General features: G+C 52.1%; 12 protein-coding genes across 17 annotated transcripts; 4 read left to right on the top strand and 8 right to left on the bottom strand.

Annotated features, from left to right (window-relative positions):
• Nucleotides 1-79: 79 nt before the first annotated feature.
• On the top strand, nucleotides 80-946 carry H257_11581. Of its 2 annotated transcripts, XM_009838565.1 has the most exons (3): nucleotides 80-436; nucleotides 486-657; nucleotides 709-946. In XM_009838565.1, the coding sequence occupies exons 1-3, from the start codon at nucleotides 148-150 to the stop codon at nucleotides 872-874; spliced, it is 627 nt and encodes a 208-aa protein (XP_009836867.1). In that variant the 5' UTR covers nucleotides 80-147; the 3' UTR covers nucleotides 875-946. The 2 variants fall into 2 exon arrangements, with proteins under 2 accessions (XP_009836867.1, XP_009836866.1); XM_009838564.1 differs by having other exon boundaries at nucleotides 486-946.
• Nucleotides 947-1621: 675 nt separating this feature from the next.
• On the top strand, nucleotides 1622-3298 carry H257_11582 (adenylosuccinate synthetase). The gene has a single exon (XM_009838566.1). The coding sequence runs from the start codon at nucleotides 1673-1675 to the stop codon at nucleotides 3191-3193; it is 1521 nt and encodes a 506-aa protein (XP_009836868.1). The 5' UTR covers nucleotides 1622-1672; the 3' UTR covers nucleotides 3194-3298.
• A 165-nt stretch (nucleotides 3299-3463) lies between these two features.
• Nucleotides 3464-5031, bottom strand: H257_11583 (hypothetical protein). The gene has a single exon (XM_009838567.1). The coding sequence runs from the start codon at nucleotides 4992-4994 to the stop codon at nucleotides 3468-3470; it is 1527 nt and encodes a 508-aa protein (XP_009836869.1). The 5' UTR covers nucleotides 4995-5031; the 3' UTR covers nucleotides 3464-3467.
• A 389-nt stretch (nucleotides 5032-5420) lies between these two features.
• Nucleotides 5421-8639, bottom strand: H257_11584 (hypothetical protein). The gene is made up of 2 exons (XM_009838568.1): nucleotides 6383-8639; nucleotides 5421-5863 (listed from the first exon to the last, which is right to left on the bottom strand). The coding sequence occupies exons 1-2, from the start codon at nucleotides 8603-8605 to the stop codon at nucleotides 5504-5506; spliced, it is 2583 nt and encodes an 860-aa protein (XP_009836870.1). The 5' UTR covers nucleotides 8606-8639; the 3' UTR covers nucleotides 5421-5503.
• A 24-nt stretch (nucleotides 8640-8663) lies between these two features.
• Nucleotides 8664-9717, bottom strand: H257_11585 (hypothetical protein). Its single transcript, XM_009838569.1, has 3 exons — nucleotides 9441-9717; nucleotides 9186-9376; nucleotides 8664-9133 (listed from the first exon to the last, which is right to left on the bottom strand). The coding sequence occupies exons 1-3, from the start codon at nucleotides 9694-9696 to the stop codon at nucleotides 8786-8788; spliced, it is 795 nt and encodes a 264-aa protein (XP_009836871.1). The 5' UTR covers nucleotides 9697-9717; the 3' UTR covers nucleotides 8664-8785.
• Nucleotides 9718-9840: 123 nt separating this feature from the next.
• H257_11586 lies at nucleotides 9841-11397 on the top strand. Of its 2 annotated transcripts, XM_009838570.1 has the most exons (3): nucleotides 9841-10152; nucleotides 10200-11084; nucleotides 11134-11397. In XM_009838570.1, the coding sequence occupies exons 1-3, from the start codon at nucleotides 9862-9864 to the stop codon at nucleotides 11305-11307; spliced, it is 1350 nt and encodes a 449-aa protein (XP_009836872.1). In that variant the 5' UTR covers nucleotides 9841-9861; the 3' UTR covers nucleotides 11308-11397. The 2 variants fall into 2 exon arrangements, with proteins under 2 accessions (XP_009836872.1, XP_009836873.1); XM_009838571.1 differs by having other exon boundaries at nucleotides 9841-11084.
• A 1137-nt stretch (nucleotides 11398-12534) lies between these two features.
• On the bottom strand, nucleotides 12535-14382 carry H257_11587 (hypothetical protein). The gene is made up of 5 exons (XM_009838572.1): nucleotides 14122-14382; nucleotides 13909-14065; nucleotides 13199-13859; nucleotides 13003-13128; nucleotides 12535-12884 (listed from the first exon to the last, which is right to left on the bottom strand). Exons 1-5 carry the CDS (start codon nucleotides 14318-14320, stop codon nucleotides 12741-12743), a joined length of 1287 nt encoding a protein of 428 aa, XP_009836874.1. The 5' UTR covers nucleotides 14321-14382; the 3' UTR covers nucleotides 12535-12740.
• Nucleotides 14383-15102: 720 nt separating this feature from the next.
• Nucleotides 15103-17631, bottom strand: H257_11588 (hypothetical protein). 3 transcript variants are annotated; one of them, XM_009838573.1, is made up of 5 exons: nucleotides 17389-17631; nucleotides 17167-17323; nucleotides 16579-17098; nucleotides 15959-16111; nucleotides 15103-15357 (listed from the first exon to the last, which is right to left on the bottom strand). In XM_009838573.1, the coding sequence occupies exons 1-5, from the start codon at nucleotides 17588-17590 to the stop codon at nucleotides 15181-15183; spliced, it is 1209 nt and encodes a 402-aa protein (XP_009836875.1). In that variant the 5' UTR covers nucleotides 17591-17631; the 3' UTR covers nucleotides 15103-15180. The 3 variants fall into 3 exon arrangements, with proteins under 3 accessions (XP_009836875.1, XP_009836877.1, XP_009836876.1); XM_009838575.1 differs by having other exon boundaries at nucleotides 16579-17323; XM_009838574.1 differs by lacking the exon at nucleotides 15103-15357 and having other exon boundaries at nucleotides 15432-16111.
• Nucleotides 17632-17883: 252 nt separating this feature from the next.
• H257_11589 (hypothetical protein) lies at nucleotides 17884-18257 on the top strand. Its single transcript, XM_009838576.1, has 2 exons — nucleotides 17884-18023; nucleotides 18079-18257. The coding sequence occupies exons 1-2, from the start codon at nucleotides 17933-17935 to the stop codon at nucleotides 18231-18233; spliced, it is 246 nt and encodes an 81-aa protein (XP_009836878.1). The 5' UTR covers nucleotides 17884-17932; the 3' UTR covers nucleotides 18234-18257.
• An 80-nt stretch (nucleotides 18258-18337) lies between these two features.
• Nucleotides 18338-21876, bottom strand: H257_11590 (hypothetical protein). The gene has a single exon (XM_009838577.1). It carries the CDS (start codon nucleotides 21845-21847, stop codon nucleotides 18428-18430), a length of 3420 nt encoding a protein of 1139 aa, XP_009836879.1. The 5' UTR covers nucleotides 21848-21876; the 3' UTR covers nucleotides 18338-18427.
• Nucleotides 21877-22421: 545 nt separating this feature from the next.
• H257_11591 lies at nucleotides 22422-23734 on the bottom strand. 2 transcript variants are annotated; one of them, XM_009838579.1, is made up of 7 exons: nucleotides 23611-23734; nucleotides 23294-23557; nucleotides 23140-23244; nucleotides 22990-23070; nucleotides 22883-22940; nucleotides 22662-22826; nucleotides 22422-22613 (listed from the first exon to the last, which is right to left on the bottom strand). In XM_009838579.1, the coding sequence occupies exons 1-7, from the start codon at nucleotides 23710-23712 to the stop codon at nucleotides 22477-22479; spliced, it is 912 nt and encodes a 303-aa protein (XP_009836881.1). In that variant the 5' UTR covers nucleotides 23713-23734; the 3' UTR covers nucleotides 22422-22476. The 2 variants fall into 2 exon arrangements, with proteins under 2 accessions (XP_009836881.1, XP_009836880.1); XM_009838578.1 differs by having other exon boundaries at nucleotides 22422-22826.
• Nucleotides 23735-24894: 1160 nt separating this feature from the next.
• On the bottom strand, nucleotides 24895-26929 carry H257_11592 (hypothetical protein). The gene is made up of 5 exons (XM_009838580.1): nucleotides 26678-26929; nucleotides 26362-26611; nucleotides 26043-26304; nucleotides 25188-25427; nucleotides 24895-25114 (listed from the first exon to the last, which is right to left on the bottom strand). The coding sequence occupies exons 1-5, from the start codon at nucleotides 26913-26915 to the stop codon at nucleotides 25043-25045; spliced, it is 1062 nt and encodes a 353-aa protein (XP_009836882.1). The 5' UTR covers nucleotides 26916-26929; the 3' UTR covers nucleotides 24895-25042.
• Between the last annotated feature and the right edge of the window lie 262 nt (nucleotides 26930-27191).

A 27191-nucleotide genomic window follows, 5' to 3' on the forward strand; every position in this document is an offset into this window, starting at 1 on the left:
ATATATTCCGATGAATGTATGTATTGACAGAGTGAGTGATAAATACCCAAACAACTGAAGTCGCATTCTAAAAATATAGCCGAGCCAGCAAACGCCCAATCCTCTCGACGATGGCTGTCCTCGTCCATTTCGATTTGACCCATCGCCATGTCAGCTGCCTCCCGCGGATCTCGTGTGCACCACGTGCGCAAGACGCCGAATCCGTTCTTCACCACTTCATCGGGGATTGTTGGGATTAACCTGCACGAGCCGACGGAGTTCTTGGCGCCAACCCTGGACGACCATTACGTGGCACGTCCAACAGACAACAACCAGTCGGAGGAAGCCAAATTGGTCAAGTTCATGTACCAAACCACAACGTCTTCCATTGGCGACGGCATCGAGCGGCGAGAAAGCCCCATGACGCAGCGCATGGACAAGTTCAGTGTCAAGCGAGGTACTTACTGGAGCTCTCACTATTCTTCGCTAGTTCTAATCACACATAGAAATCCAACAAAGCGGGCTTGTCAAGATCCGATCGGTGAGCGTGATTTCGCCGGAAGAGGTCCTAGCTCGGGCCAAAGCCGACCTGCTGCACCAAGACCCCACCAAGCAGCAAGCAGTGGACATCCAATTGATCGCCGCTCCTCGCGGCGAGCATCCCATGTACACCACCAGGTACACACCCTCCAATACAACATGCGAGGACTACACGCGTCGTCGTTGTAGCACTCGCGTGGTGGGCGAAGAGAAAGGAGCGATCCAAGTCACGACCGAGCGCATTGTCAAGCCAGGCACGTTCACCAACTCGTTCAATGGGTTCCGATTCCGCGACTACGGGCTCAACACGGCTGTGACAAAGTCCAAAATCTGCGACCAGTTGGACCACTCGTGATTGATTAAACTTTTTTATCGAACTAAGTAACGAATGAACGACCAGCTCAATACATTGTCGACGACAATTCGCTTGCTTCATACCTATAGCGTGGATATCTTGACATTCTATCCACGCAAATCATGCGACTTGTCGCATGATTTGAGCATGTACCTCGCGGCAAGCTACTACATTGTTCAGAGTCTGGGCCTTGAATAAGCGAAGGGGGTTGTTGGCCATGATATATATCTATGCTGTGTAAAGCATCTTTCCACGCCTGCAACCTTCACGGCAATGGCCTCCTTCCCTGCACTGTCAATGCTACTTGACCATTTGAAGCATGATGGTATTCCTGCCCATGGGCTTCTTGGTTGACATATACGGGCCATCTTAGAGTGTACTACTTCACAGCTAGCTCCCACACTTGTAGCCCGGAACATGCATGTGGTCTGTGGATGCCATGCCCAAGAAATCGATGGCGCGACGGATCACCACGCTCACTGTCAAATCGCGTTTAATGGACTTCATAAAATTTGTCACTTGTACAATTCATATATTCAAAGCCAATATTCACATGCTAAATATACATGATGGGCTAGATATAACCAATAAATAATTCAAATATGATTAATTGTGCTTTTAAAATAGTGATTTGATCCCTGACCTATAATTGTAGCACCCCGCGCGTCCACATCAGTGGCCACCAATTGTTTAAAACAATCGTATCAAACCAAATCCTGTTTCGAACACTTCGTTTGGTTGCCCCTGGTTGAATCTTCAGACGTGAATCGGACTCGTTGCTGCCACTGGTTTTGGACGATGTGGAGCCGTGCATTGACGTCCATGCGCCAGCATGCTGGCGTGGCGACTGCCGCCGCTGCCGGTGCTGGTCTCATGTACGCTTCGATGGCGTTCGAGTCGAAGCCATTGATGGCGAATGAAGTAGCCCCTCGCGACACCACACGTGGCATGCTGCGTGAAGTGATCTCAAAACTCAACCGGATTGAAAGCGCCGTGGCCAACCCCAAACGCGAAGGCCCTGGCGTCGATGTTGTCTTGGGTGCGCAATGGGGTGATGAAGGCAAGGGCAAGTTGGTTGACATGCTTTCCCAGCAATACGACATCATTGTCCGCGTCGCGGGTGGTGCCAACGCCGGACACACGATTGTGTGCAATGGCAAGAAGTACAAATTCCATCTCGTGCCTTCGGGTGTGCTCAACGAAGAAGCGGTGTGTGTGATCGGCAACGGTGTCGTCGTGCACTTGCCGTCTTTGTTGGCCGAGTTGGAAACGTTGAAGGCCGTAGGTGTCGACTGTGCGGGCCGCGTGTTGATCTCGGACCGCGCGCACATGGTCTTGGACTTGCATCAAGAAGTGGACGGGCTCATGGAAAACCGTCGCGGCCGCAACAAGATCGGCACGACCAAGAAGGGCATCGGTCCGGCGTATTCGTCCAAGATGCTTCGCAACGGCGTGCGCGTCGGCGACCTGCGCTACTTTGACGACTTTGCCGACAAATTGCGCGCGCAGGTCCAATTTTACAAGGACAATTATCCGGATTTGGAACTCGATCCGGAAGCCGAAATCGAAAAGTACCGCAAGTTAAGGGAACAAATCTTGCCCATCACGGTCGACTCGATCGAGTACCTCAACAAGTCGTACATCAGCGGCAAGAAGATCCTCGTGGAAGGCGCCAATGCCACGATGCTCGACATCGACTTTGGCACGTACCCGTACGTGACGTCGTCGAACCCGTCCATCGGCAGTATCTGCACGGGCGGCGGGATCTCGCCCAACCGCATCAACGGCATCATTGGCATCGTGAAAGCGTACTGCACGCGCGTCGGTGAAGGTCCGTTCCCGACCGAGCTCTTCGACACGGTCGGCCACCATCTTGGCAGTGTCGGCGCCGAATTCGGCACCACGACCGGCCGGCCGCGTCGCTGCGGCTGGCTCGACATTCCCCAGATGAAGTACTCGAACCTTGTGAACGGCTTCACCGATCTGAACCTGACCAAGCTCGACGTCCTCACGGGGTTGGCGGAAGTGAAGATCGGCGTCGCGTACTGGCACAAGGGCGTCAAGCTGAGCGGCATGCCGTCGAACCTCCAAGTACTCGAGGAGTCCACGGTGCAATATGAAACCCTGCCGGGGTGGTCGGAAGACATCTCCAAGTGCCGCACCTTTGACGAACTGCCTGAAAATGCACAGAAGTTTGTGCTGCGCGTGGAAGCGCTGCTCGGCACGCACATCAAGTGGATCGGAGTCGGCCAGGACCGCACCGACGTCATCGAGCGCGCGCATCCGCTTCAGAAGGTCGCCGCGCCCGTTGCCGTTTAGGGAACACACACCAGCCACCTCTAGACTAGTATCCCAATACAATACACTTGCATCTTCTCTTGATGTACCATGTTTCTCTCGACAAAGTTCCATAATCATACTTGTGCTTTTCAGTCAAATTTGCCTAAACTAATATGATTGGCAATTTGATTGGCCCAAATATACCTCTTCAACTTAGTTTTATATGAAATTTTAAAGGTCCGACGGTTCGTTCATTCACTGTCAACGAGAAATTTTGAGAACACACAATACTTCAACGTTGAAGGTAGTGTTGTCATGTAGAGGTTGCGTGTCCGTCGTCGTTGTGGTGCATCACACGTCTCCTATATTCCCCTGCTTGAACGTCATGCCCTGCTCGTGCATCCCCAGCTTGTTGCTGGCATGGACTGGTACTTCTACTCTTGCTTTGGCGTGTAGCGGCACTGGTTTGACGATGGGCTTTGCAGGTGCCTTGGATTTGAGCGGCACTTTTGCAGCCGTCGACGGCGCACCGGCGGCCGCCGCCGTGGGCGATGCAGAACCCGCCGCCCTGGTTGGACTTGACGCAGCCGCGGACTTCGCACCGCTTGCCGCCGCCGTGGCCTTTACACAAACCGCGGGACCGGACGCCTTTGGGGCAGTCGGGCACGGTGCACTTTCGAAACCGCTCGATGGGGAGGCTGGTGGCAGTGGCCTTGCAAGGGACCTGGGTCGGTTTGCCCGCCGTGAGCGTGTCCAGCTCACGTCGAAGCACCGTTTCCACGTCAAGGAGTTGGTTTAGAGCTTGATCCGACATGGTCGTTTGGAACTCAATCACTTGCTGGGATGCCATGTGCATGTCCTGGAAGAGCTGGTGGATGCGGGCTTCCATGGCATGACCTACGTCATACTGCGAAGGGTAATACTGCTGCCAACTGGGATGACCATGAGCCAGCGTATTCTCGCTCTGTGGCAACGAACTTGATTCACTGGGCAAGGTTTTGGTACGGGGCGACGACGTGGCCGACTGCAGGAGGTAGAGCAACCTGTCGACGTGGGCCAGCTTATTGTGGATCTCTGGCGGCCACATCGAGCCAGGATTCTGCTTCTGATGCTCTTGTGACGGTGGTTGCGATGGATGAATGGGCAGGTTTTGCTGCTCTTGTAGGGCGGTGAGCTCATGACGCAGTGATTCGACGTGCTGGACGTTGGCTTGATGCAAGAGTCCATCGAGTCGAGATGCATCCAGCGTTTGCCTGAGTGACGCGTTCTCTTCTGCAATACGTTTGCTCAAATCGTCTGCGGTCGCCAAGGCATCGATGAGGCGCCCGTTGTCGACTTCAAGCTCGTGAATGCGCTGGTCGGCGCGGTCTAACCTGCGTTGGAGCGTGGTCGTGTATGGGTCGCTCTCAAGGCTGCTCTTGCAGTGGGCGAGATGGGAACTCACAATTGAGTACATTTTCCGAGACGTGTCGTCGAGAACAGTTTCCATGGGCACAAACCTGCACATGGTTGGCTCAGACGGGGATGATCTGCAGGAAGACGGCGGAACGTCCAGGTTGTTCGCTCCGCATGAGGTTGTGGAAGGGGCAGAATCCTGGCAAGTCAAGACATCGCCAAGACTGACGTCGTTTGCATGGTTTGCCATGTAAGTGACGTCCCAATCCAAGGTGATGTGTGGCGATACGGACGTTGGGGTCGTCGTTGCCTCATCGGATTGAGTCGCCACGGTTGCCTTGACCAGGCCACCACTAACGTCCAGTTGAGAGATTGGCATTGACGACGCATTGGCTTGCATCTGGCCAGTGGTGCTATGGACTTGGGTGTCTGGAGCAGCCAGCATATTGGTCGCTCGGTCGCTGGCCTTTCCCACGGACGCACGCAATATCCAAACTGCCATACCAAAAAAGTCCACACATCCAAAATGGACCAATCACAGTCGAGCAATCCGCATTCGGCGATCTTTATCGGTTTCGACTACTAACGTTACAGTAGTATTTTCAACCGAAATATAATATTACTATTATTATAATTCATCCACGGTGGTTATACTGTTAGTCAGATGCAAATGAGGAAAAAGTCGATTTGATACAAATTTGGGGAGGGGGTGCAATCGAATCGCGCCGACCAAACCGATCCACAATCCATCTGATTGGTTAAATTTCATTGAGAAGGTTTTGATTGGCTAATAATTTTGAGCTCATCTGAAGTAGCCAATCAAATCGATTTCAATTCCAACGAGAAACTACGCCACAACACAATGAAATTTCACTCGAAAGCACAATATTTCACTGAAAATATATACTATTTACGACAAAATGTCACTCTATAATGTTGCAACGCTTTTCCATCTTATTTCTCGAATTTGGCCACCACGTCATTCGTGTGCTGCTTGAGGATCTTCCGGATCTGAATCGCGACTTCTTTGCCTGTAAACTCGGCGTCTTCGTCAAAGGCGTCCTGGCAGGCAAAGTAAATGTCGTTCATCAACTCCTTGAACAAGTCGGCCCTGGCGTCACGCGCCGCCGCCGCGTCCTCCTTCTCTCGCCGCCATCGGTCTTCCATGTCGGCAGCAGCCCGTTCCGTCGCCGCAACTTTGGCTCGATGCACGTCTCGCTCCTGCATCAATGCTTCCACGTGGACCTTCACGGCCTCGGCGTCCTCGACATGCGATGCACGCTCCGCCGCCATTTGCGTTCGCAGGATGTCCATCTAGGCCCATACATCATATCCAGCACATACTCAACAGCATCTTCACCATCTCAACCAATTGCACCCTTCATCCTTCGTACTATTTATTGTATTGGGATTATTCGAAACTCGAGCGACACAACCAAATACAAGCAATTCAGATTGCCGGAAACCATCATCAACGTCAAATTAGTGTGTGAATTCAATTAGTGTGATACCAAATCACCACACACACACAGGACACCATTTTACACACAACATTCAGTATAAAGAATCGATATATAGATTTGGCAATTCAGCACAAAAGTTAACCAAATTTTGGCTAATAGAAAGACAAGATTACCGATTTGATAGTACAAATTTGGGGAGGGGGTGCAATCGACCAAACAAACCGATCCACAATCGATCTGATTGGTTGAATTTCATTGAGAAATGGGTTTTGATTGGCTAATAATTTTGAGCTCATCAGAGGTAGCCAATCAAATCGATTTAAATTTCAACACCACAATGAAATTTCCCTCAAAAGCACAATACTAGTACCTCTCGTTGCATCTCTACCCGACGGGACTCGTACGTCGTCTGCAATGCTTCGACGTCGGCCGCCATCTTGGCCGCCGCCGCGTCATGCTTTAGTTTCTCGGCTTGCATTTGCTTTTGAGCCATCGTCGCGACCTGCCTAGCTTCGTCCACTTGAGCCGCGACGACTCCATCTGCCGACTGTTGTGCGCTGCTTAGTCGTTGAGTGGCCAGGTCCCGTTCCAGTTGCATCCGCTGCCGGCGCTCCGCCTCCACCGCCGCCGTCCACCGCTCGACGTCCGCCTCCATCTGGGCACATCGTTGCTTGGCATGCTCCAGCGCTGCCTGTACTTGGCTATACGACGCGGCAGTGTGTCGCCGCAGGTCGGCCTGCAGGCGATCCACGTCATCCTCGAGTTGTCTGTTGTGCCGCTGGAGGTCCGTCACTTGGCTCGTCAGTCGATGGTTGGCATCGTGGAGCCCGTCGAGGTCATTCAACGCCCGCTCCATCGACTTGAGCAGTGACGCAGTGGTTGATTGGTCTGGACGGCGGCTGTAGGCAGACCCGCCGCCGCCGCCGCCACTCGAATAAGAAGATGGCACGATGACGCGGTCTATCTTGCGCTGCAAGTCAATCAACATGCCTTCCATGGCCAGCGTCGTACGGTGCACGCGTTGCAACGTCGAGTCCATCTCGACGTTGGAAGGAGTAAACAAAGCACTTGAAGCCGACGGGACGCTTGTGGACGTCGTCGCGTAAGCTTGGGGTGGCGGTAACGGTGTCGCAGGGACAAACGGTACAAGGTTGAAGCCGCCAGTGGATGATGAAGAAGTAAGTGGGGCGGCGACGTGGTGCTGCTGCTGGAGGTAGTTGGCAGAAGTGACCGACGATGCACTGTAATACGCGTCCAACGTGGGGGGAGATGGCGGCAGCAGCGACGTCGGCGGTGAACTTAAATGCGCGGTAGGAGGGCGGGCTTTGGACAGTGGCGGCGATTGGATTTGCTGTTGTCTTGTCAAGGCTTGTCGCTGTCGTTGGATGTCTTCTTGTTCGGCTAGAAGGCGTTGCTGTTCTTGGCGTAAAGCAAGGGACGATTGGTCGGCCTCGGTGGTCGGGGGGGGCTGTAGGGAGGTACTGGAGGTCGGTGCAAACGCGGCTTCCGACGGTGGCGGCATGCTGGAAGGGAATGATGATGCCAATGATGAAGAAGGATGGGAGTGCAGAGGAGGAGGGGAAGGCGACTGGGGCATGGTGAGCACGATGGGCGTCGCTACCTTGTCGGCTGCCGCATGAGTCGGCTGATGGGGGTCGTCCGGATGCGACGAACGCCGCGACGCCGCTGTCGGGAGGGCGGCATGGCCACTTCCCATGCGCGACAGATGCGCCATCCGAGTGACGAGGTCGTCGCGCTTGAGTTCGTCGTCTTCGGAACCTGTCGGGGGAAGGGATATGACGGGGGCGGAAGCAACGGCGGCGCTGTTCGGTCGCTTGTCCTTCTTCACTTTGACCAGCTCGGCGTGCGCGAGGATCCATGTGGTGGCGGAGGAGGACGAAGGAAGGTAGATGTACCGCACAGACCCTTTCTGCATGCCAACGACTTGTCCAGACAGTCCCACGAGTCCTTCGGTGGTGGCATCTCCGAGCTTGACCTTGAGAAGGTCGTCCACGTCAAGATATCGCATCACGGGAGGGCTGGCCACGATGTCGACGGGGTTGGTGGACGAGGACGAATCGACCGCAGTGTCGAATGCCCAGGCCTGGATCTTGATGCCGACGATATCCCCTAGTTGCACGGCGTATCCTCCGTCGCCAGGGTGGATGTCGTCGTGTGTCGCGGAGATGCTTCCACGGCTCACCAACGACAACTTGATACACGCGACAGCCTGCAGGAACGCCTGCACTTGGGCGTCATCCTTGAACCGCATCGAGTAGTTGTCCGTGCCGCTGGCATCGTAAAAGTTAACGTAGTGGTCTTGCTGGGGGGTGAACTTGACGTGGACGCCGAGCGGAGTCGTAAACACCTCCGCCTGCGAACGGTTGTAGCAAAACAGGCGGTACGAGGTACTCCCGCCCATGAGGGCTAGCCCCAGCGCCGACTCACTCAGCGGGATGTAGCCTTGAGTGGCGGCGTCGTACTTGTGGACATACACACTGCCGCCATAGACCAATGTCTCATTCGATGGCGCCGCATTTGACATGGTTGAGGGGCAAGAAATTATTGTTCCGGTCGTGTTGCAGGAGGTCATATCCTCTACAATCTTATATTTCAGAGTATTTGACTATAAAGGTTTTATGACCACAAAACAGGTTTGGATTGGCTAAAATTTGAAGCCAATTCACGAATCAAACAGCATGTGGACGAATACTGCGATGCCATTGGATATTAAATGAAACCGCCATCGACTTCAACTCTCGGCAGATCGCATTCAAGCAATCTTCTTCTCCGAGGCGCTGCGTAGCTGGGTAAAGGTGTTGATGTACGTGTATCGTGAAAAGATCACAAAGAGGCGCCGAAACCACACAAACTGGCTGTGATGGAGCGCCATGGCATTGTAGTTCTCCCACGGTGTGAACGACACAAACTGTACCGCCTCCGATGGCTCTGTAAAGATCACGTCCAACGCCCCAATGTACTTTCGCCACATGGAAGTACTCTCCAAAGCATACGCATCGACGGCGGATGGCAGTTGATGGTGCAATGCACGCTTGACGCCGTGGTGCACGGAAATATGGTTGGGGTGACCGGACACACCGTACTCGTCAAAAGTAAATATCTATCCGAGGATACGTCAACAAAAAGCGATGCATTTGCGTAGAGAAGAGTACCGCGTCGATTGCATGTTCGTTGGCATACTTCGCCACGGTGGCGGCAACATCTTCGGATGTCCACACGGACTTCATGCCGTCTTGGAATCGAGGATCGTCCAAAGTGGTCAAAGTGTCGGGTTGCATGCGGAGGGACGTCCACACGGCGGCGAGTTCCGCTTTGCGAATGGCGCCAAGATTGTCAAAGTTCCCTGGAAGGATACGTGTGCGTGAGATGTATCCATGGGGGACGGGCTGAAGAGGAGAAGGACCTACCGGTGGACAAGCATAGGAGATGGAACGTTGCTTTCGACCGGAGATTCAGAAGAAGCGGCAGAAAGAACATGCTTTCGTCGTCGGGGTGGGCAATCACGAGAAGCAACTGTTTCGTGCCGCCATTGGTTGCGCCGGCAGTGAGTTCAGAGATGATGACCTGACTCTTGGCCGCAGTGCGGAAGATGGACGCTAGGAGTGCCAATGCGACACAAGCAAGGACGCCTTGGACTTCCCATGGCGGCAGCCAACTGACCATCGTCAAGCTCGAGAAATGGAGAATGCGCAGAATGAATTCCCAGGATTGGACGAAAAGATTCCAAATACACCAATTAAAAGTGAATATTCAAGTCGAGCTGCCCAATGAAATTTCTATATCCAACCAACATTCCATGCTGTGTCACTTCGTGATTGTGCCAGCACGATGACGGAGGCGGCGGCAGTCCAGAAGCTCCTGTTGAGCCATGTGGGACTTGGACCAAGACTTCCCCACCGCCATCTCTTCACGCTCCCTAGTTTCTCATCGCTCGAGTCGAAGCAAGCCCTACTTGCACATGCATGTCTCTCCCAATGCAGCGCCGTCGTCGAAGACGTGCTTCTCTTCCTGTCGCAAACGCTGTCCGAGCCGCTATTCCTTCGCGAACTTCGCCTTCCTCAACACCAGTTTGCCGTCGACCACTGGGCCAACTACCTTCGGCAGCAGCAGCGCCTCCACGTACGTTCTATGGTGCATCCATTGGCCTCATTCCATGTCATGTAAAGGCGTCGTCGTACGCAGCTCTGCAAGATTACCCGTTGGTCGCATTCTTCCGCGGCGTCGGTCGATACACGGACATGACTACGGAGATTCTGCAGCTCCTTCTGGCGCAATCCGACGTCGCACGCGTCCAGGAATGGGCGCGTGAAGCCGACACCCTCCTCGACTCGTCGCACCAGCCAGCATGGCTACGAGACCAAGTGGGTCAATACATCCAACTGCAGCTTTGGATTCGAGATACCGAAGCAAAAGATGCCGCGATCGCCCCGCCCGAGCAAACGCTCTCTGGCTGGGCCGACCAACGCCAGATCGGTTCGCAGGGCCTCAAGTGGGGAAAACGCCACGTGCAGCTCACAGCCACCTACATCGCCATCCAAAAGCACGAGCCAGACAAAGTTGAACGTTCCGTCAACCCTTTTCTGGATAAGCGGCAGGAGTGCATCTCGTTGGCGGCCGACATGCAAGTGCAATGTCGACACCACGCCTCCAGCACCCATGCCACGTCGCTCGACCGCCCGTATTGCATCGAGCTCGTGCGTCCATCCTCTTGTGATACTTTGAGTACGCCAACGGTCATCGTGTTGCTACTGGATATGTGGTCGGAACGAGCTCAAAACGAATGGCTGGCAGCGATTCAAGCCAACATCGCGCGCTTGACATTGGATCCGATCTGGCGGACGTTTCCTAGAAACGGGTTGGCCCCACGCACGACCACCGTGGCCCACCTGTGGCATTACATGGCCTTGTACCACACGTCACTTGACCACCATCGCTTCAGTGACACGTTTGCAGTCGACCCCACACGAATATTCTACCAACACTTGCGAGTGTCTGGGCTAAAGCAGCAGTGGGACGCCTTGGCGGAGCTGACGACGAGACGGCTGGGAAAGGTACACAGTATGACTAATAGAGATGACGACATTATGATTGTTTTTCTAGGTCAAGATGCTGTTCAGTAGCAGGGCCGGGCCCCCACAGTCGGCGATTGGGTTTGGCCCAATTGTCGACATTTGTGTGGACTGCAACGCCCCGCCCGAAGTACTGCAAACGTACGTGGCGCTGTATGAGAAGCAGCCACACAAAGGATGGCGGGCGCGGCGGCGGTGGGGATAATAAAGTGGACTTGACTAGGCGACGACATGTTTGCCAAACTGTAGTTACAACATACAGTATCATCAAAATGTATGTGTAGCTGTGCTCAAGGATTTGTGTGTTCGTCCTTCGTTGAAGAAGGGAAGGACGCAGCGACCATTGGATGAGAAATATTATTATCGAGGCAGTCGCATTCGCTAACTTGGACGAACGACACGTTGAAATACACTACTAGTACATAAATAGTATGGCTTCCTAGTATGATATGAGTCCATTTTTCAATCATCCGACGAGGTAGGCACCCAGCCACCTTCAAGCGTCCTCGGCCGGCTTGCACGCTTGACCAGATTCAAACAAGTACACCTTTTTGCAGTTAAGTTGGACGAATGCCCGATATAATTGGCCGTGTGCCCGATATAATAAGCCGTGTGCCCAAGCAATTGGCCATCTGCCCAATGAATTGTATCGTGTGCCCGATGAAAATGGAATAACTCAATTACTGTATATTTCATAGAGTGCAAATCAGTCTTGGTGGAAACATCATGTGGTTGTTGAAGCACGGAGGAAAACGCGCGAAGGCAAGAATTCGAAATTTAAACTTGAATAAAGTATAGTTGAAGTTTGAATGCTCATTCAAATCGCCAAGGGCGATGGGCAACATGGGCGTTGGTATGTGACGTCACAGCAACGATGCTGCATGTGTCGTTTGACGACCATTTCTATATTGAATTGACTTTTTGTTACCATTTTCATCGGGCACACGGCCAATTATATCGGGCACACGACATCCGTGTACCAAATTAAATGGGCACGTGGCCAATTATATCGGGCACACCGCCAAATATATCGGGCATTCGTCCAACTTAACTGCAAAAAGGTGTAGTAACGTTAGTACATACTGTATATATATATATATATATATACATACATACATACATACTACGTAGTACATGGTTTCTCTTGATGAACGGGGTCCTGGTATTATTAATACTGTAACTTGACTGGAACTTGAGTACAGTAGTACTACAGTACTATCGTTGCTGTTGCTGTACTTTCTAACGTTGTGTGAAACTAACTCCCCATCACAACGATGTAGAGCATTATATCTCGAAACATAATGTGTTCCCCACCATAGATAACGTTATGCACGTACAGTACTAGCCTTGCAAAGATGGCAATTTGCCTCCACGAGTTTATAAACCAGCAGCATCCTGCTGCGATCAACCACCATAGCCGATACTAGTATTTCACTAAACTTTTCATATACTGTTAACCCATCACGTAGTGTTGAGGTCGTTCGTTTACCATGGTAGTATACAACTACATCTCATGGTCCAAATCTGGCCGACTAACTACTATTAATACTCTCTCTCTCTCTTCTCGACCCAAAACTACGTGTCTGCTGTAGTGGCCACACTCCCCAAGTACTTGTCGGACGTTAATATGTTCTTCCTTCAAATGTCCACCCAGCGGGGCCGCACATCCAAGGATGATTCCGTTTCCACTGGAGCATCATCATGTGTACCCAAAGCACGTTGAACGTCTCCACCTCTTCGTGTCTTTCGAAAGGACCAATACACGACGCACACTGCGATGCCCTAGAAGAGGATTGTGTCAATCTCAATATATATATATATATATATATATATATATATATATATATGTTATATGCAAAAGCAGGGATTATTGACATGTCGATATATTGTCGTTTCTTGCCTGCAGCACGGAAAACGTGGGCCAGTCAAACGAGTAGTCGTGCCCCCCATCAATTCCAGTAGTGGCGAGCAATAGATCCTGCTTTAGTTGACATCCGTCTTGGATGTACTTGACCACGAGAACGATCTAACAGTTACACAGATCAAATACAATCACACCACTCAAATGTCATGAACTAATGAACAATGGCATGTACCTGCAAGGCGATGTTGACCACGGCACACAGTTCCATGAGCACCAGCACTTTTAACACACGTTGGTTGTCCTGGCTCGATGTCTCTATCGGCGGCAAGTGCGCCATCATCACAGGCCCCACGGCGGCTTGTGCATCTTCATGGGAAGAGGTCTGCATCATGGAAGGTTGTGGACATGTCTCTCCATGCGTCGTGGGGGATGGAACTGCCTGGCTGCCATGCTGGGAACTTGGAGGAGGCGCAGGGACGGACGTCGCCGACGACAAGCGCTTGGCTGGGGGTGCGGTGGTGGCAGCAGGTGTAGTTGACCCGCGAAGATCGTGCAATTGTCTTCGAGTGAGCTGGCGGATGGCGTCGATGTCGTCTGCGCGCTGGTCGGTTTTGCGAATCGCCGACAACCGGCGGTACGCTTGGAGTCCAAAGTGCAGCGCCGTGGAGGACGTGATGAAAAGCACGACGGGTGCCATGGAGAACTGGACGAGAACATGCCATGAATCAAAAATGTTGCGGTCGCGGCGGGCGAGGTAGGCGGGCCGCACGATGAGGAAGATGAACCCCGTCAAGAAGAATGCTAGTATGGAGAAGCCGCGGATGTAGTGCTCGGACTCTGCTGTGCGAGCCGGTGGCGCGACGAGGCGAGCGTAGAAGGCGGCGTACAGGATGCTACGAAGGCCACAAAGGTCAGGACGAGTCCAAGGACAGGCAGACGTACATGACACCATAGATGGCCGCCGAGCAAATGTCGACGAAGAGGCCGCTCACGATCGGGTGGTAGATGCGTTCGTGGGAGCGCGGATCGGGGGCTCGAGCGACGAATGTGAAGGACGCGACGGCCATCAACATGTACGCACGACGTTGGATGGTCGAGCCTAGACAAACGACCATGCATGAACATGACAAGGTGGCGATGGATGGACCGACGTACCGCCATTTCGTCGGATGGAGTACAGTTTGCAGAGGCACGCGATAAACGCGGCGACACCAAACACGAGGAGCCCAATGCGCAGCGCATCATTCTTGGCCCGGCTAAGGGAGGCCACGGTGTTGCCGACGGAACAGTGCGTGTTGTTCTTGTACAGGCCATAGCAGCATGTGATTTTGTCTTCCAAGACACATGTGGGCATGATGAGTCGTTGTTGTGGAGAGAGGATGTAGTACGGCCGCCGATTCTCGCCACGGCGCCAAGCATCGATTCAATTTTGGTGCCGGAGGGTCGAGCAGGGTTTGCCGGCAGGAGGCTATGATATATAACGTTTATGTATATACTAAAGGGTTCATATATCATGAGTATCATCAAGAATGGTTAAATATAAATAAAACTTGGTTTAGCTGTATACCCAAAGGTTCATTAGAGTATTATATTATGTAGCACATGAATATGTATGACGTCGTCGAGGAAGGAAATACTACTACCAAGCAGTAATAACCTTATAACGACATTGGATTGGCTACTTCATATTCGTGTAGCCAATCAGCGATCCTTGACCACACCCATGACAACTGTAGTTTGACATGTAGTACTCCTATAATACCTTCGATTATTTATTTTTCATTTATCGTTTAAATATCACGTGCCATCATATGGATCCATTGTATTTTTATATTTTTTATTGTTTAAACTTGCATTTATTATAATGCACCATCATATGTTTCTTCAACCATCAGGTATTTACTGTTAATAGGTGCACTCACTGCCTCGATTTGCAATTTGGATGTGTTAACACTGTAAGATCATCTCCAACGGTGTTTTTATTTCTATTTCAATTCGAAGTTACGGATATAGAATAGAAACTCTTTCTAGTATCCGGAGGGTGTGTTGCTATTTCACGAGAAAATAGAAATTCTGCGGGACGAAATTTCTATAAAGTCCGGATAGTGCCAAAATAGCAACCGTAAAAACGAAGTTTGACTGTTAACTTACCATGCTTTAGCAATAGGTTAGAGAATTTACCATTGGAGTTGCTCTAAATAGATCGATTTACTGTTAAATGAACCGACCCGATGCCGACGATGCGAGAGATACCGCCGACGTCGTACGCGCGGCAGCTCCATGCTCCAGTCGCCCAGTCGACGAATTCAAACACATTTCTTCCGTGACAGTCTCCGCCGTGAGCGGTCTCGTCTTGCGAAAGCTCCAGTACATGACCACAATACCCAACAACTATACGTCGAATAAGTATGTACACATCACCACGATCATGTCATTGACTGCGTGATGGTATTTGAAGCATTTACAGAGTTTTCAAAAATATGAAGATCTTATTTATTTTTTATATTTGAAATATATATAATGATATGAAAATTCTCTATATTGTACAAACCATACAAAAAATAAACCATCTCACATAATATGTAAAGAAAGCGTCATAATAACTCTTTGGGGTCGCATCGTTCGAGCGAAACACACGAGTACCCTACTTACTATACGTATGGGCACAATTCCGTGCCATGGCTTTGATAGGTCAGTCAATTCGGTCGATATTTGACCTATTATAGATTTTGATACTCGAGGCTGCATTTTTGCATCCGGATAAAATGGCACGGATTTGTTTTCAGCCTACTTATCGAGATTTTGAATATTCAAGGCTATTTTACTTCCAAGTCACACAATCTGCATTTTTCCTCGTGATTAAAAAACACTATTATAATAGCAAATTGGACGTCAGGAAGATCTCCCAACTGAGGGCATTTAAATGTGGCATGGAACTCGGCCCTTACGTATACACATTGCCAATGTATTGAATGCAAAAGTATGTACCTACCTGGGTCAGTGGCAGCATTGGAAACGGAAAAGGCAGGTCACATAATGGCCGGGGGGATCCGTCTGTCGATTTCGGCAGCGCATGGGCCGACGAGCACACGTATTCGTGTTCTAGCATGCATCCCCGTCGAATGAAATCCACCAACACATACACCTACAGAGAAGCAGCCCCATGAGGAACCCATGGACAGACAACACATGATGACACATCCTAGCTCGAGTCCATACTCAGTAGAATGTCTTAATGGGTTAAAGCACCCAATCAAATCATGTTCTGTACAGAATTTCTGCCAATCCAAACGTTTGACTCGCCATTGACCATATACATATATATATTCACTGATCTTTGTCTAGTTTCTACTACAAGCTAAGTTAAATTGGATGATCAAATGGATACGAATACTACATATTTGGCGAAATGACTCCCAAGTTGTCCAAATTTAGGTGAAAAAATGCACAATATTGGTTCCGATATACCCACATTTCATTTTTAAAAAAAGAATATAATGTTAAATTATTTATATTGAAAACCCATTTTAAATTAAATATCAAAAGAATTTTAAAAAATTTATTAAATAAACAAATAAAAAAAATAAACCAACCTTGTGCGAGACACAGTACCTGCGCGGCGATGACCACGGCGGACAAGAGCGCCATCAACACGAGCACTTTAAGAATGCGAGAATCCCGCTTGGGGGCGCGCGGGTCGTCGGTGTTGCTCGAGGACGACGACGATGCCCAGAGGATCCGCGGCGGCAGCTCGTCGGAGCTTTCCGACCGCACCACCGTCGGATGGGCTTTGAGTGCGTGCTGGCGCAATGTCGCGATCGCCATGGACCGTTCGTTGGTTTCCCGGATCGATTTCAGGCGGCAATGGATGCGCATGCCAAAGATGACAGCCAGTGTCGAGACAAGGAAGAGCAGGAACGGCGCCATGGAGTACTGGATCAAGATGTGCCACGACCGGAAAATCCGCAGCGTGTCGCCCCATGCTGGAAGGAGGTAGAGCGGGCGGACACATGCAAACACAAACCACGTGAGGAATAATCCCAGCACCGTGGACGCGCGGATGGGGATTTCGGCACGCACGAGGTCGGTCGGACGTATGACAATGCGCGCCCAAAACGCCACCGATAGGATTCTTCCCCCGCCAAAACAAGCATTAGCGTTGGGCATAAGGTATCCAAGGAAAGCCGAGGAAGCACGTACAAGACGCTGTAGAGGGACGCGGTGCATACGTCTGAAATCAACCCGCTCACGACGGGGGGGTAGATGAAGTCGTACGACATGGGGTCGACGGCGCGGGCAATGAACGTCACGGACGCAAGTACGAGGAGATAGTACACTTGCTTCTGGATGGGAGAGCCTTCGTCCACAAGAACGATGTCAGATGGATGTGCAGGGGATTGGCAATACCGCTTGGTTGCGTACCTTTGCTTTGATGGACAGAGTACAGCTTGTGCACGCACGCGAGGAATGTTGCTATCCCGACCACGGCGCAGACAACGACGTACGCGTCATACTCGGCGCGATGCAGGTTCGCATAGGTGTTGTCCACATCACATCGCGACCTCTCCATGACTATCCCATAGCAGCACGTCTTGCCTGCGACGAGGAAGCATTCCTTGGCCATCGGAGGGTGTCCTTTCTAGCGATCGTCGTGCAAGTGTGCCGAGCTGGAATGTGATTCGGTCGTTGTGATTGGTCAAAATCGCTGGATTTGGCAATTTGACAATACAAGACTGCGACCAATATTATTTCCAGAAATGGGATATCCTTTTTATACTTCAGTAATATTAATATTTCGAAGTACGTAATAATTACTTACGTAACGTTATATTAATAAATAATATTATGATTTCCCCTGGATAATAATAAAAAGCCGGTCGAATTCCAATGCTGGCCCGTGATTGGTGCAAAACCAAAGGGGTGTGTGGCGCACAACACCAGTCAGTTCCTTTGCGGTATCATCAAGATGACGTTTGTCGGCACCGCGGTGGGCGCCGTCCTCGGCCTGAACACGAAGCTCCTTGTCAACACCTTGCAGAAGGTCCCTCTGTTGCGCCGTACGTTAAGTTCCTCATCGTCAAGTCATCATACTCATCGTGTGTTGCCTTGTAGAGCCTTGGGAACACTTGGCGTTGATCGGCCTCGGTGCCGTGGTCGGCAACCTGGCGACGAACAACGTGGAGAACGACAAGAAAGAAGTCGAAGCCCTCCGTGCATTGCTCGGCAACGTCGAGCAGCGCAAGGCCGTTCCTTCCGCCCAAGATTAATACCTAACCTACTAGATGTCTCCACCCTTTGCTCCGTCGACGTCCCCGCTCCTGCGTTCGCGTGTATCGTCTGCATCACTCACTGTCGCCCATACCTATCTATCGATTTCACACTCCTCCTTGTCCTTTCGCATCGATGACGTTATGTACATGGAATGGTGGTGGTTGTATTCGACACATTATAATCTATAGTTTTATTCCTGACTCGTTGGGGCTTCCGCCGCCTCTGTTCGCTTTCGCTTCTTCTCTGCCTTGCTCTTCTTCTTGTCTCCGTTCTTTGACGAGTTGGGGCCAGCCAACACTTGGAGCATCTGGGCCACCATGCCCTTGAGCACGGGGCTCACGGCACCTCCTCCTTCCTTCTTGTCTACTTCGCCACCACCACCTTGCACGACCAGCAGCGCCTTCAACTCTTTCGCCAGCGCGATCGCATCAATCGACTCGTCCTTGGCGTCCACGCGGGCCTTGAGCAACGCTTGCGCGCAGTTGGCCACGCCCTTCAAGCGTTTGCCCTTGACCTTTCCGAGGGCGTCCACCAACGCCGCATGGAGCGCCGGTCCCGTCGCCGCCAACCCACTGACGGGCACCGCGCCCTTGGTCTTGAACAGCGCCGTGAGGTGGCGCACCACTTCAGCGCGCGCGAAATCGTCGGCCGCCGCCGCGTCGTCAATGGCCAATGCCGCCAACGTATCAAACAGCAGCGCACCCGCCAGCGCCGGCGCGTTCGTGACGAGGTGGTCGAGCACGACGCGGGGCAGCTTGGCATGTTTCTTGGTCAGCAGCGTCGAAATGGACGGAACCAGCGCCGCGGCCACCGCATCGCCCGACGAGTTCTGGAGACCCGTGCGGACGAGGTACGTGACCAATGAGGCAGCGACCGCCGCCTGCTTTTTGTCCACGACGGTGCCGCTGGCCACCGCGAGCACGGCGGCCAATGCCCCGACGACCGCGTCCGTCTCAAAGGACGCCGCCGCCTCCTTGGTGCGGCGCGCGATCTTTTGCAGTACCGCGCCTACCCGATCGCTCCACACGAGCGTGTCGCGATGAGGCTTGAGGGTGGTCCAGGCCTTGAACAGCGGCTCGATCGTGTTGATTACGTGCGCGGCGCCAGGGCTGCCGGCGTACACATGGAGCAGATCCAACACGCGGACTTTGAAGTGCAGCGCTGCGATGCGGAGGCGCTTGGCGTGCTGTTTGGCCTTCTTCTTCTCGGACACTTGGCTTACCATGGCGGAAAGTGCCGCGTCTTCGCGTTGCAAATCGGCCAAGTGGATCGTTTCGTTTTCGTCGTCGTCTTCCATGACATGGTCGACATCCTCGTCGTCGTCGACACTAGTAGTAGTACTAGTAGTAGTAGTCAACTTGGATGGATCGATGGGCGCGCCGTCGTCATCGTCGTCGTCCACTTCGTCCATGTCCAACATGGATGTCTCTTCGTCGGCAGAACTCACGACCACGTCAACCATGCTTTGCACACTCGCGGCATCCAGCTGCTCCATGATGGATCGGAACACATGGGTGACAATATCACGCATGACACTCGAGCCTTGCGCGAGCATGCTCAACAGCATGTCGGTGAGCACGGCCAGCGGTTGCTGCTGCTCTTGTTCAGTCTCGGCTTCTTTGGCCGCCTTCTTGGCCTTCTTCTTGGACGGCGCGGGCGCGTTCAGCTCGGCCAAACATCGCGCGAGGTCGGCGAGCACGGACGACGCATCGTCTCGCTGCGCCGGGTCCAGCAGCTGCAATCCCACACATACATTGAGGAGCGTGAACCCCTTTAGCCGGAGCGCGGCCTTCTTGTCCTCGGCGGCGGAAGCCACCTGCGCCACGAGCGACTTGAGCTGTTTACCCACCGCCGTCCGCTGCGCCGCGTGAGCCGTCGACAGCGGCGCCTTGAGCACCAGCTGGCCATCGTTGGTCAAGTCGCCCCACGTCTGCCACAGACGGAACGGCACGCTCGTGTCCAATGCGACCGATGGGTCCTTGAGTACTTGGTTGCCGAGGCCGACGAGGGCATACACGCGCTTGGAGAGAGCGGCGACGACGGATGCGCTGAGTGCGGGTGTGGGTACTTGGTCCAAAGTGCTAGACCCGGCCTTCTTCTTCTTCTTGCTTGGCTTCACATCGGAGGATGGTTCAAAGAAGGCGTGGGTGACAAAGAACCCCAGCGATTCCTTCCACACGTCGTCTGAGGTCGACGCGGCCGGGAGTTTGAGCGTGGCCGTGTACATGGTGTCCAGGGCCCACATGCGGGCGCTGGCAATGCGCTTGGCTTGAAAGTCCGCCCGTTCCTTGTCTTCTTCCAGCGCCAGCAACGCTTCAAACCCAACTTTCTTGTTCTTGTCGTCGCCAATATTGTCACCATTGTCATCGTCGTCATCTGGCAAGTGCGACACCAAACACGTCAACGGATGCAAAAACTGGTGCTGCAGAAACCGGAAAAACTCGAGGGGTTGCGCCGACACAAACGTATGCAGGGCGCCGAGCGCGGCTTCGTGGAGGTATGTCTTCTTGGACACGGCGTTGTTGTGGATGACCTTGATAAAGTGCGGCGTGAGGATAGACCGAAGCGTGGGCGGCGGCAGCGTCGGCACGAGCGCCTCAAACAACTTGAGCGCGGTGCCGCGGCGTTCGTGGGACGATCCTGGCGCCACCAGCATGCCTTCGACCAGCACCGACCACATTTCCTGGAAACGTTCTTCGTCGAGCTTGGCAGTGGACGTGAAATGCTCGACGAGGCGGCGCCACGACGAGTGTAGCCGCGGGTAGATGGACGTGGACGACTTGAGCGGGTCCACGAGGTGGTGAAAGTGATGGCGGCTAACGATGGTCGCGATCGCGTCCAAGGCGGCGGCGGCGCCGAGATTGTGGGCATGGACGTACGTATGCAGTCCAATGGCCAGCGACACTTGGTCGGCGTTAAATTGGGCTACCGAGCTGGTTGAGAGGAGCGCCGTGAGCTTGGGCAGCGCCACCGACTCAAACGTGGCAGCAGGCAACGACTCGACGATTGCCAACAACCCTTCGTAACAAGCTTCTCGAAACCATTTTTTCCACTTGGATAAGGTGATTACTTCGTCCAGCAAGGACGCAATGACCAAGTCGTCGGCGCCGCTCAATCGACCCGACGAGTGGATGGCGAGCAAGCCAAAGAGACGACCAAACATGTGATCGCGCTGCTCCATGCCCTTCATGGACGCGGACACGTCCATGGTCGACTTGAGAAGGTCCAGGACCGACTCGACTGGCACCGCGGCCGGGAAATGATGCAGAAGGGCCGTGAGCGCCGTGCTAAAGCCTTGGCGCGCGGCATCCCGCGACGACGCAAGGCCGCGGATCAAGCGCTTTAGTGTGTACGCCAGCTCCTCGGCGTCGTTGGCTTGGTTCAAGTGTTGAACGATGGACTCGACGGCGGCGACGCGGGTCGCGGGGTTCAATTCGGCCAAGTCCCAGAACACTTTGAGGAACGCGTTGCGAGAATCTGTGTTGGTGGTCGCCGTGGAGGCGATGGGTGCTACAGCAGCAGCGACGACATCCTCTTCCGAGTCTACTTTGGAGGCAACAGCGGCAGGAACGGCGGCCGCAGCCGAGGTCTTCAGCTTCTTGTTGGCCATCGCGACACTTGTGTGGATCTGTTGCCAAGACGACAAATTTGATTGGTGATCAGCAAATAGGCAGATTTATTTTATCACCAGTCGTTCGCCCCGTGTGGTTTTTATAATTACGGCACGAACGCATCCGATTGGCTGGATTCTCCCCCTCGATACAAGCACATTGACCCTTCTATCGAGATGATTGCTTTCTTCCAGTTTCAGGTGGCAATGGAGGCACACAGGGTGAAGCTTGTTGCATGATGCCGATAGGACCCGCGTGGAAGCATGTATCCCTGCACCCACCTTGATGTATCTAATGCGTGCAAGCGCTTGCATGCATGAGATATGTACGTCAAGGTGGGTGCAGGGATACGAGGTGTATGGAAAAACATGCTTCCTTGTACGAGTCCTGCTGCCCAGGAGGTCATCGACCAGTGTGAAGCACCGCACTCATTGGTGAGATGGATAGCACAATTTGATAGTTCCATCGTATCTCCCCAATCTGTTACGCGTAGGTGTTGTGTATTGGGGAGATACGATGGAAGTTACTATCTCGACGATGCTCCCCTTCCATCTCGGTATCCATGCAAGGAACGATGTATTGACATGACGTCTAATATTGTATCGCATATTAGAACGTTCGATCATTCCTATGTCGTGGTGTCCGCGTTTTGCATCCGTTTCGACAAGATGTTCATCTTCCAGTCTGCATAGGCGCTGCTGGGCGCGGTCGACGCTTGGACCGGCGACGTTGGTGGTTGTTGAGTCCGTGTCGGTCGAGGGGTTTCTATGGACGGGGAAATGCATGACGATACTCCATGTTTCAAGTCCTTACGGATGGCGGATTGCGCTGCTGCTGCTGCATGCTGCTGAATGAGTTTCTTGATCTGGTCCAACGATCGTGTGTTGGACACAGCATTGCTCGCGTCCTTGGAGTTGTTCTCCTTGTCTACGGCGTCTTGTGTCGATGCGTCGACTTCGTTTCGTTTCCGCTTTCGACCTGTAAACCGAAAAGCAGCATTATGGCATCATGTCATGGACATCGTACGTACGTACCCAATGCACAAGCAGTGGCCGCGGGAACAAACTTGGTCAGTGCATGTTGACACAATGCCTTCGAGGTAATCATCAGTACAACACAACGTCACATGTGTCGACAGTACCTCGATCGACGACACGACGCTGCCAAACTCCTTGGGTTGGGACATGGTCAATTGAAGCAGTTGGTTCTTGTCGACCCGGTACTACATGTATCCTGTCAGATCACATGGAAGGCGGGATCATTCCGTCAAGAGTTTCGTGCATGTACATACGCTAGCCTTTTGCGCGCATGTGTAAAACACCGCGGCGGGAAACAGAGGCCGTGTCACGTCCACATAGCGTTGTTGGGTGGCTGTCAACTTGGCCATCATGCGATGCTACATCCACAAGACTTTATGACGTGCGAACGCAGTATGTGTGGGGTACCTTGTATTCGTCGTGCACAGACGCAACATAGTCTTTGAGCCCGGGACATCCAAATTTCACGCAAAGCGACGCTGTTGTGATGGTCGTCGTGGTTTGAAGGCGTAAGATGCCGCTGATGTTGCGTACACATTGTTTGTGCTTCCCTAGACTCGTGCCCCCTGAGAGCATGTACAGCTTCCGACTATCAAACGGTTCCTGGAGCACTTCGCACGCCAGTTCCAGACACGCGGCTGGACGGTCCAGCATCGGCACGGCGTTTCCTCCCTACATCATCCTTCTGCGTGAATATCATGCAGAGAGCATGCATGACGACGGACCCCTTGAAGCTTCAAGTCGAGCAAACGGTGTAACTCTTGCGCCTTGCCGACAACTGCCGCCGATATCCCGCCATGTTTCTCTGCCAAGGCCTGGAGATCCATTTTTGAGAGGTTCGTTTTGGCGCCTTCGTTTCCGAATATCCGGATAATTCAAACCATACTGTACCAGATTTCCATTTTGTGTCAGTGATTTTACAGTACTGTAGTTGGCGCAGTCGGTGAGAGGACTGAAAAGGCCACCGTCCGTCTGCCTGGCGACGGACGGAAGCTGTTATGGCAACCATGTCAAGGTTTGTCACTTCGAGGCCACCAAGTACTAGTACACCTTTTTGCAGTTAAGTTGGACGAATGCCCGGTATATTTGGTCGTGTGCCCGATATATTTAACGGGCACATGGCCAATTACGTCGGGCACACCGCCAAATACATCGGGCACACGACCAAATATACCGGGCATTCGTCCAACTTAACTGCAAAAAGGTGTAGTAGCGTTAGAAACCAACACACGTATGCCTTGTACTTTAAGCAATGACTAGCGTCCCAGATCACCACATTGTCGACCTCTATGTTGTCCACGGATGCTTGCAAGGCGTGGACCGCAAAAATGTATGCGGCCATCGAGGCGTCGACTGTCATGGTCCGGTGGATCGTACAGTATCAACACTCGACGTCCTCCAAGGAAATAAATCAGGTCAGATTGATATTGATTCGTCTACCCCAGTCGGCAAGAACGGCTCCACGTGTACCCGTCGGGGATCCTCCACAGTCGTACTATACCTACCACATGCAAAGTGTTTTCATAAAAATATGTCACATGACCAAGTGTCTATTTCACATACTCGAAATGTCACATGCACAAGCTGCACCCTGAGATATCTAAATACCGTCAAGGAGGTCATTCAACTGAAACCCTCTCGCATCACCACCACCAATGGCGACGACGAGCACCGTACGCATTGGTTGGTCCTCACCCGACAAACCGTCCGTGTAGTCCTGGACAAAGTTCAGTCAAGGGGTGACGTTTCGAGCGTGTGAGATAGTGTTATCGCATCCTCTGTCTGTGTAATACGACTTTACTCAAGGGATGACATTTCGAACGTGTGAAATAACGTTAGTGTATCCGTTTATGGCATCCTTGTATACGAACTTTACACAAGGATGACATTTCGAACGTGAGAGATAGTGTATCCTTGTCTATAGATGCAATTCTAGTAGACATTTCAAACGAGTGAACATCTACAAACGGACTTGATTGCTACCAACCATTCAGAACTTGAACGATACAGACCGGTCCAATAACACAGTGGTTATCGATCGTCAAAGTATTGTTAAATGCCCAATCAAATGTGTTGGTTTGTTGCATTTTACGCAATTTGAACCAATCGACGCGCGATGTTGCCATCACGTTACGGTTCGAATGATGCTTTGGGTTCTTAAACAACGTTATCTTCTGCTTCTTCATACACGGTGCCACGGTAGAGGCTAACGAGGCCAAACACTAGGAGCTACCACCACCCACAGAGGCAACAATCAGATCCCATTGCAATGATTAGGCAACAAGAGGTGAGACGATATTACCGAGAGGCACGCGACCAAGAGCACTCCAAAGTACGGAGCAAAGACCACGATGGTAGCCAAGTCGCCCCAGTTGAGCTTGTACATGAGCAAGAGGAAGGGCGAAAACGTCGCGACGGTCAGCACCAAGGACGAGACGGCGGCAACCACGGGCCACGCGGCGGATGGAGGCTTCTGGGGGTCGTCGTCCAGTGAAGATGCATTCGCAATGGAAAACTTGACCGCAGCGAAGACGCCCAGTGGCTACATATGGATATAACAACAGCATGTCAGGATTCGTGTGTTACGAGTATATGATATATATATATATTATATATATATTGTCAAGTCGATTCGAAATTGGAGTGGGATGCTCCATCGAATGAGCAGCAGCCAGCACCAAATCGACAGACAATCGATCGACCAATCAAAACCCACAACAATCATCAAGTAGCCAATCAAATCCACTCTTCGACCAAACCAACATCGAATTAGTGTATGACTGAAATTAATGTCATACTGGACCATTTTTACATACAAAAGTCAAACAATCGATCGATAGATTTGGCAAAGAATTCACACAAAAGTCAACCAAATTTTGGGTAAACTAGTAGGATTGTCAAATTAGATCGGTTGTATTGTTTTAAACTGGAGCGAACATGGAGAATGAATCGACACAACCAAATGGACACAAGAATTGGCAGAAGGATTTAGCCAATCAGGTTGCAGGAAACCATCATCAACGTAAAATTAGTGTGTGACTTCAATTAGTGTGATACCCATTACCACAGGACACCTTTTTACATACAAAATGAATCGATCGATAGATTTGGCGAATCAGCACAGAAGTCAACCAAATTTTGGGTAAAATGACAATACCACAAGAACGATGCTGACGACGACCGCGATCCAATATGGAAAAAACACGGCGTTCCAGCTCCACGTGAGCGTTCCGTCCAGTTTCGTCGCGACGAGCACGACTTGGGCGACGTTGGCGAACGCCGCGCAGTTGCCCTGCATGAGCGAGACGAGGTAGTACGGCGTCATGAGGGCCGCCCAGTGCCACGTGATGGACCCTTCCAGCTTGAGGCAGATGAACACTTCGGTCAAGATGTACATGAGCACGAGGAACACGTTGAAGCTACATGCGACCTTATTGGTGAGAAGGATCAATGCGGACCACCACGGAAGGACGTACACGCGGTTCTCGGGTTTGGGCTCGACAGGTGCAGTCACTTCAACGACGTCGGTGGTGCTGCCCTCAGTGGCCCCATCCTGGACCCTGGTGACGTCTTGGGAATCATCAAAGTGATCTTCACGGTCCACAGGGTCGATCCCCTTGAAAAAGCACGTCGAGTACAACCACACGGCGTTGAACACCCATAGCGGCAAGAGCACCAACCACCACGACCACGACACGACGTTGTCAACCTTGAAGTAGACGAGGACTACGATAGGCATGCGTGAACAAACATGAGGTTAGCTACAGGAGGAAGGCATGTATCATGACGTACGAGGTCCGAGGAAGAAGGGTACGGTGATGGCAAGCACGAGCAGCGTGTATACGAACGAACTCGTGAGTTTGTCGGCCGGGTCGGCGCCGACCGTGGCGAGGACAGCTTCGACGTGCTTGTTCACGTTCGCCTGGTTGGTGCTCTCGGCAAAGTCAGACATCTGTCGGACAAGGGGCACGGATGACGCGCGTTGGGACGGCGCCTTCACTAGAAGGGCCTTGGATTCGCCTGGCTGCATGATAAGCAATTGCAACAAAAATGTGAAGTGACGACAATGACCAAAAGGCATTTAGTAATACTACATAGTACTATCAGTTTTTGTAAGACATTGTTATAGTACTACTAATCCAGCCCAGACTTCAACCACTATTCTAAACTCTGATTGGTAGTCGCTCCGATTTTACTGCCAATCATCAACTCGATCGATGGTTGTACTTTTGTCTCGAACTGGGGACTTCACTGATTTCCATACTGTATCACTTCATACTACTCCATGACAACATGCCAGGTCCTC

This window comes from Aphanomyces astaci (genome assembly GCF_000520075.1).
Source record: "Aphanomyces astaci strain APO3 unplaced genomic scaffold supercont1.35, whole genome shotgun sequence".
Classification (NCBI taxonomy): Eukaryota; Oomycota; class Saprolegniomycetes; order Saprolegniales; family Verrucalvaceae; genus Aphanomyces; species Aphanomyces astaci.

Coding starts and splice junctions, on each gene's coding strand:
- H257_11581 (XM_009838564.1), top strand. CDS start 148: ATGTCAGCTGCCTCCCGCGGATCTCGTGTGCACCACGTGCGCAAGACG. Junction 437..485: donor CAAGTTCAGTGTCAAGCGAG/GTACTTACTGGA, acceptor AATCACACATAG/AAATCCAACAAAGCGGGCTT.
- H257_11582 (XM_009838566.1), top strand. CDS start 1,673: ATGTGGAGCCGTGCATTGACGTCCATGCGCCAGCATGCTGGCGTGGCG.
- H257_11583 (XM_009838567.1), bottom strand. CDS start 4,994: ATGCTGGCTGCTCCAGACACCCAAGTCCATAGCACCACTGGCCAGATG.
- H257_11584 (XM_009838568.1), bottom strand. CDS start 8,605: ATGACCTCCTGCAACACGACCGGAACAATAATTTCTTGCCCCTCAACC. Junction 5,864..6,382: donor GGGTAGAGATGCAACGAGAG/GTACTAGTATTG, acceptor GTATGGGCCTAG/ATGGACATCCTGCGAACGCA.
- H257_11585 (XM_009838569.1), bottom strand. CDS start 9,696: ATGGTCAGTTGGCTGCCGCCATGGGAAGTCCAAGGCGTCCTTGCTTGT. Junction 9,377..9,440: donor TCTCCTATGCTTGTCCACCG/GTAGGTCCTTCT, acceptor GTATCCTTCCAG/GGAACTTTGACAATCTTGGC. Junction 9,134..9,185: donor ACGAACATGCAATCGACGCG/GTACTCTTCTCT, acceptor ATCCTCGGATAG/ATATTTACTTTTGACGAGTA.
- H257_11586 (XM_009838570.1), top strand. CDS start 9,862: ATGACGGAGGCGGCGGCAGTCCAGAAGCTCCTGTTGAGCCATGTGGGA. Junction 10,153..10,199: donor GGCAGCAGCAGCGCCTCCAC/GTACGTTCTATG, acceptor TGTCATGTAAAG/GCGTCGTCGTACGCAGCTCT. Junction 11,085..11,133: donor CGACGAGACGGCTGGGAAAG/GTACACAGTATG, acceptor TTGTTTTTCTAG/GTCAAGATGCTGTTCAGTAG.
- H257_11587 (XM_009838572.1), bottom strand. CDS start 14,320: ATGCCCACATGTGTCTTGGAAGACAAAATCACATGCTGCTATGGCCTG. Junction 13,129..13,198: donor TGGTCAACATCGCCTTGCAG/GTACATGCCATT, acceptor TGTAACTGTTAG/ATCGTTCTCGTGGTCAAGTA. Junction 12,885..13,002: donor CCACGTTTTCCGTGCTGCAG/GCAAGAAACGAC, acceptor ATCCTCTTCTAG/GGCATCGCAGTGTGCGTCGT.
- H257_11588 (XM_009838573.1), bottom strand. CDS start 17,590: ATGGCCAAGGAATGCTTCCTCGTCGCAGGCAAGACGTGCTGCTATGGG. Junction 17,324..17,388: donor CTCTGTCCATCAAAGCAAAG/GTACGCAACCAA, acceptor TTGTGGACGAAG/GCTCTCCCATCCAGAAGCAA. Junction 15,358..15,958: donor CAATGCTGCCACTGACCCAG/GTAGGTACATAC, acceptor TTCGACGTATAG/TTGTTGGGTATTGTGGTCAT.
- H257_11589 (XM_009838576.1), top strand. CDS start 17,933: ATGACGTTTGTCGGCACCGCGGTGGGCGCCGTCCTCGGCCTGAACACG. Junction 18,024..18,078: donor GAAGGTCCCTCTGTTGCGCC/GTACGTTAAGTT, acceptor GTTGCCTTGTAG/AGCCTTGGGAACACTTGGCG.
- H257_11590 (XM_009838577.1), bottom strand. CDS start 21,847: ATGGCCAACAAGAAGCTGAAGACCTCGGCTGCGGCCGCCGTTCCTGCC.
- H257_11591 (XM_009838578.1), bottom strand. CDS start 23,712: ATGGATCTCCAGGCCTTGGCAGAGAAACATGGCGGGATATCGGCGGCA. Junction 23,558..23,610: donor TCGACTTGAAGCTTCAAGGG/GTCCGTCGTCAT, acceptor AGGATGATGTAG/GGAGGAAACGCCGTGCCGAT. Junction 22,941..22,989: donor GCGTCGTGTCGTCGATCGAG/GTACTGTCGACA, acceptor ATTACCTCGAAG/GCATTGTGTCAACATGCACT.
- H257_11592 (XM_009838580.1), bottom strand. CDS start 26,915: ATGCAGCCAGGCGAATCCAAGGCCCTTCTAGTGAAGGCGCCGTCCCAA. Junction 26,612..26,677: donor ACCCTTCTTCCTCGGACCTC/GTACGTCATGAT, acceptor TGCCTATCGTAG/TCCTCGTCTACTTCAAGGTT. Junction 25,428..26,042: donor TCGTCAGCATCGTTCTTGTG/GTATTGTCATTT, acceptor ATCCATATGTAG/CCACTGGGCGTCTTCGCTGC.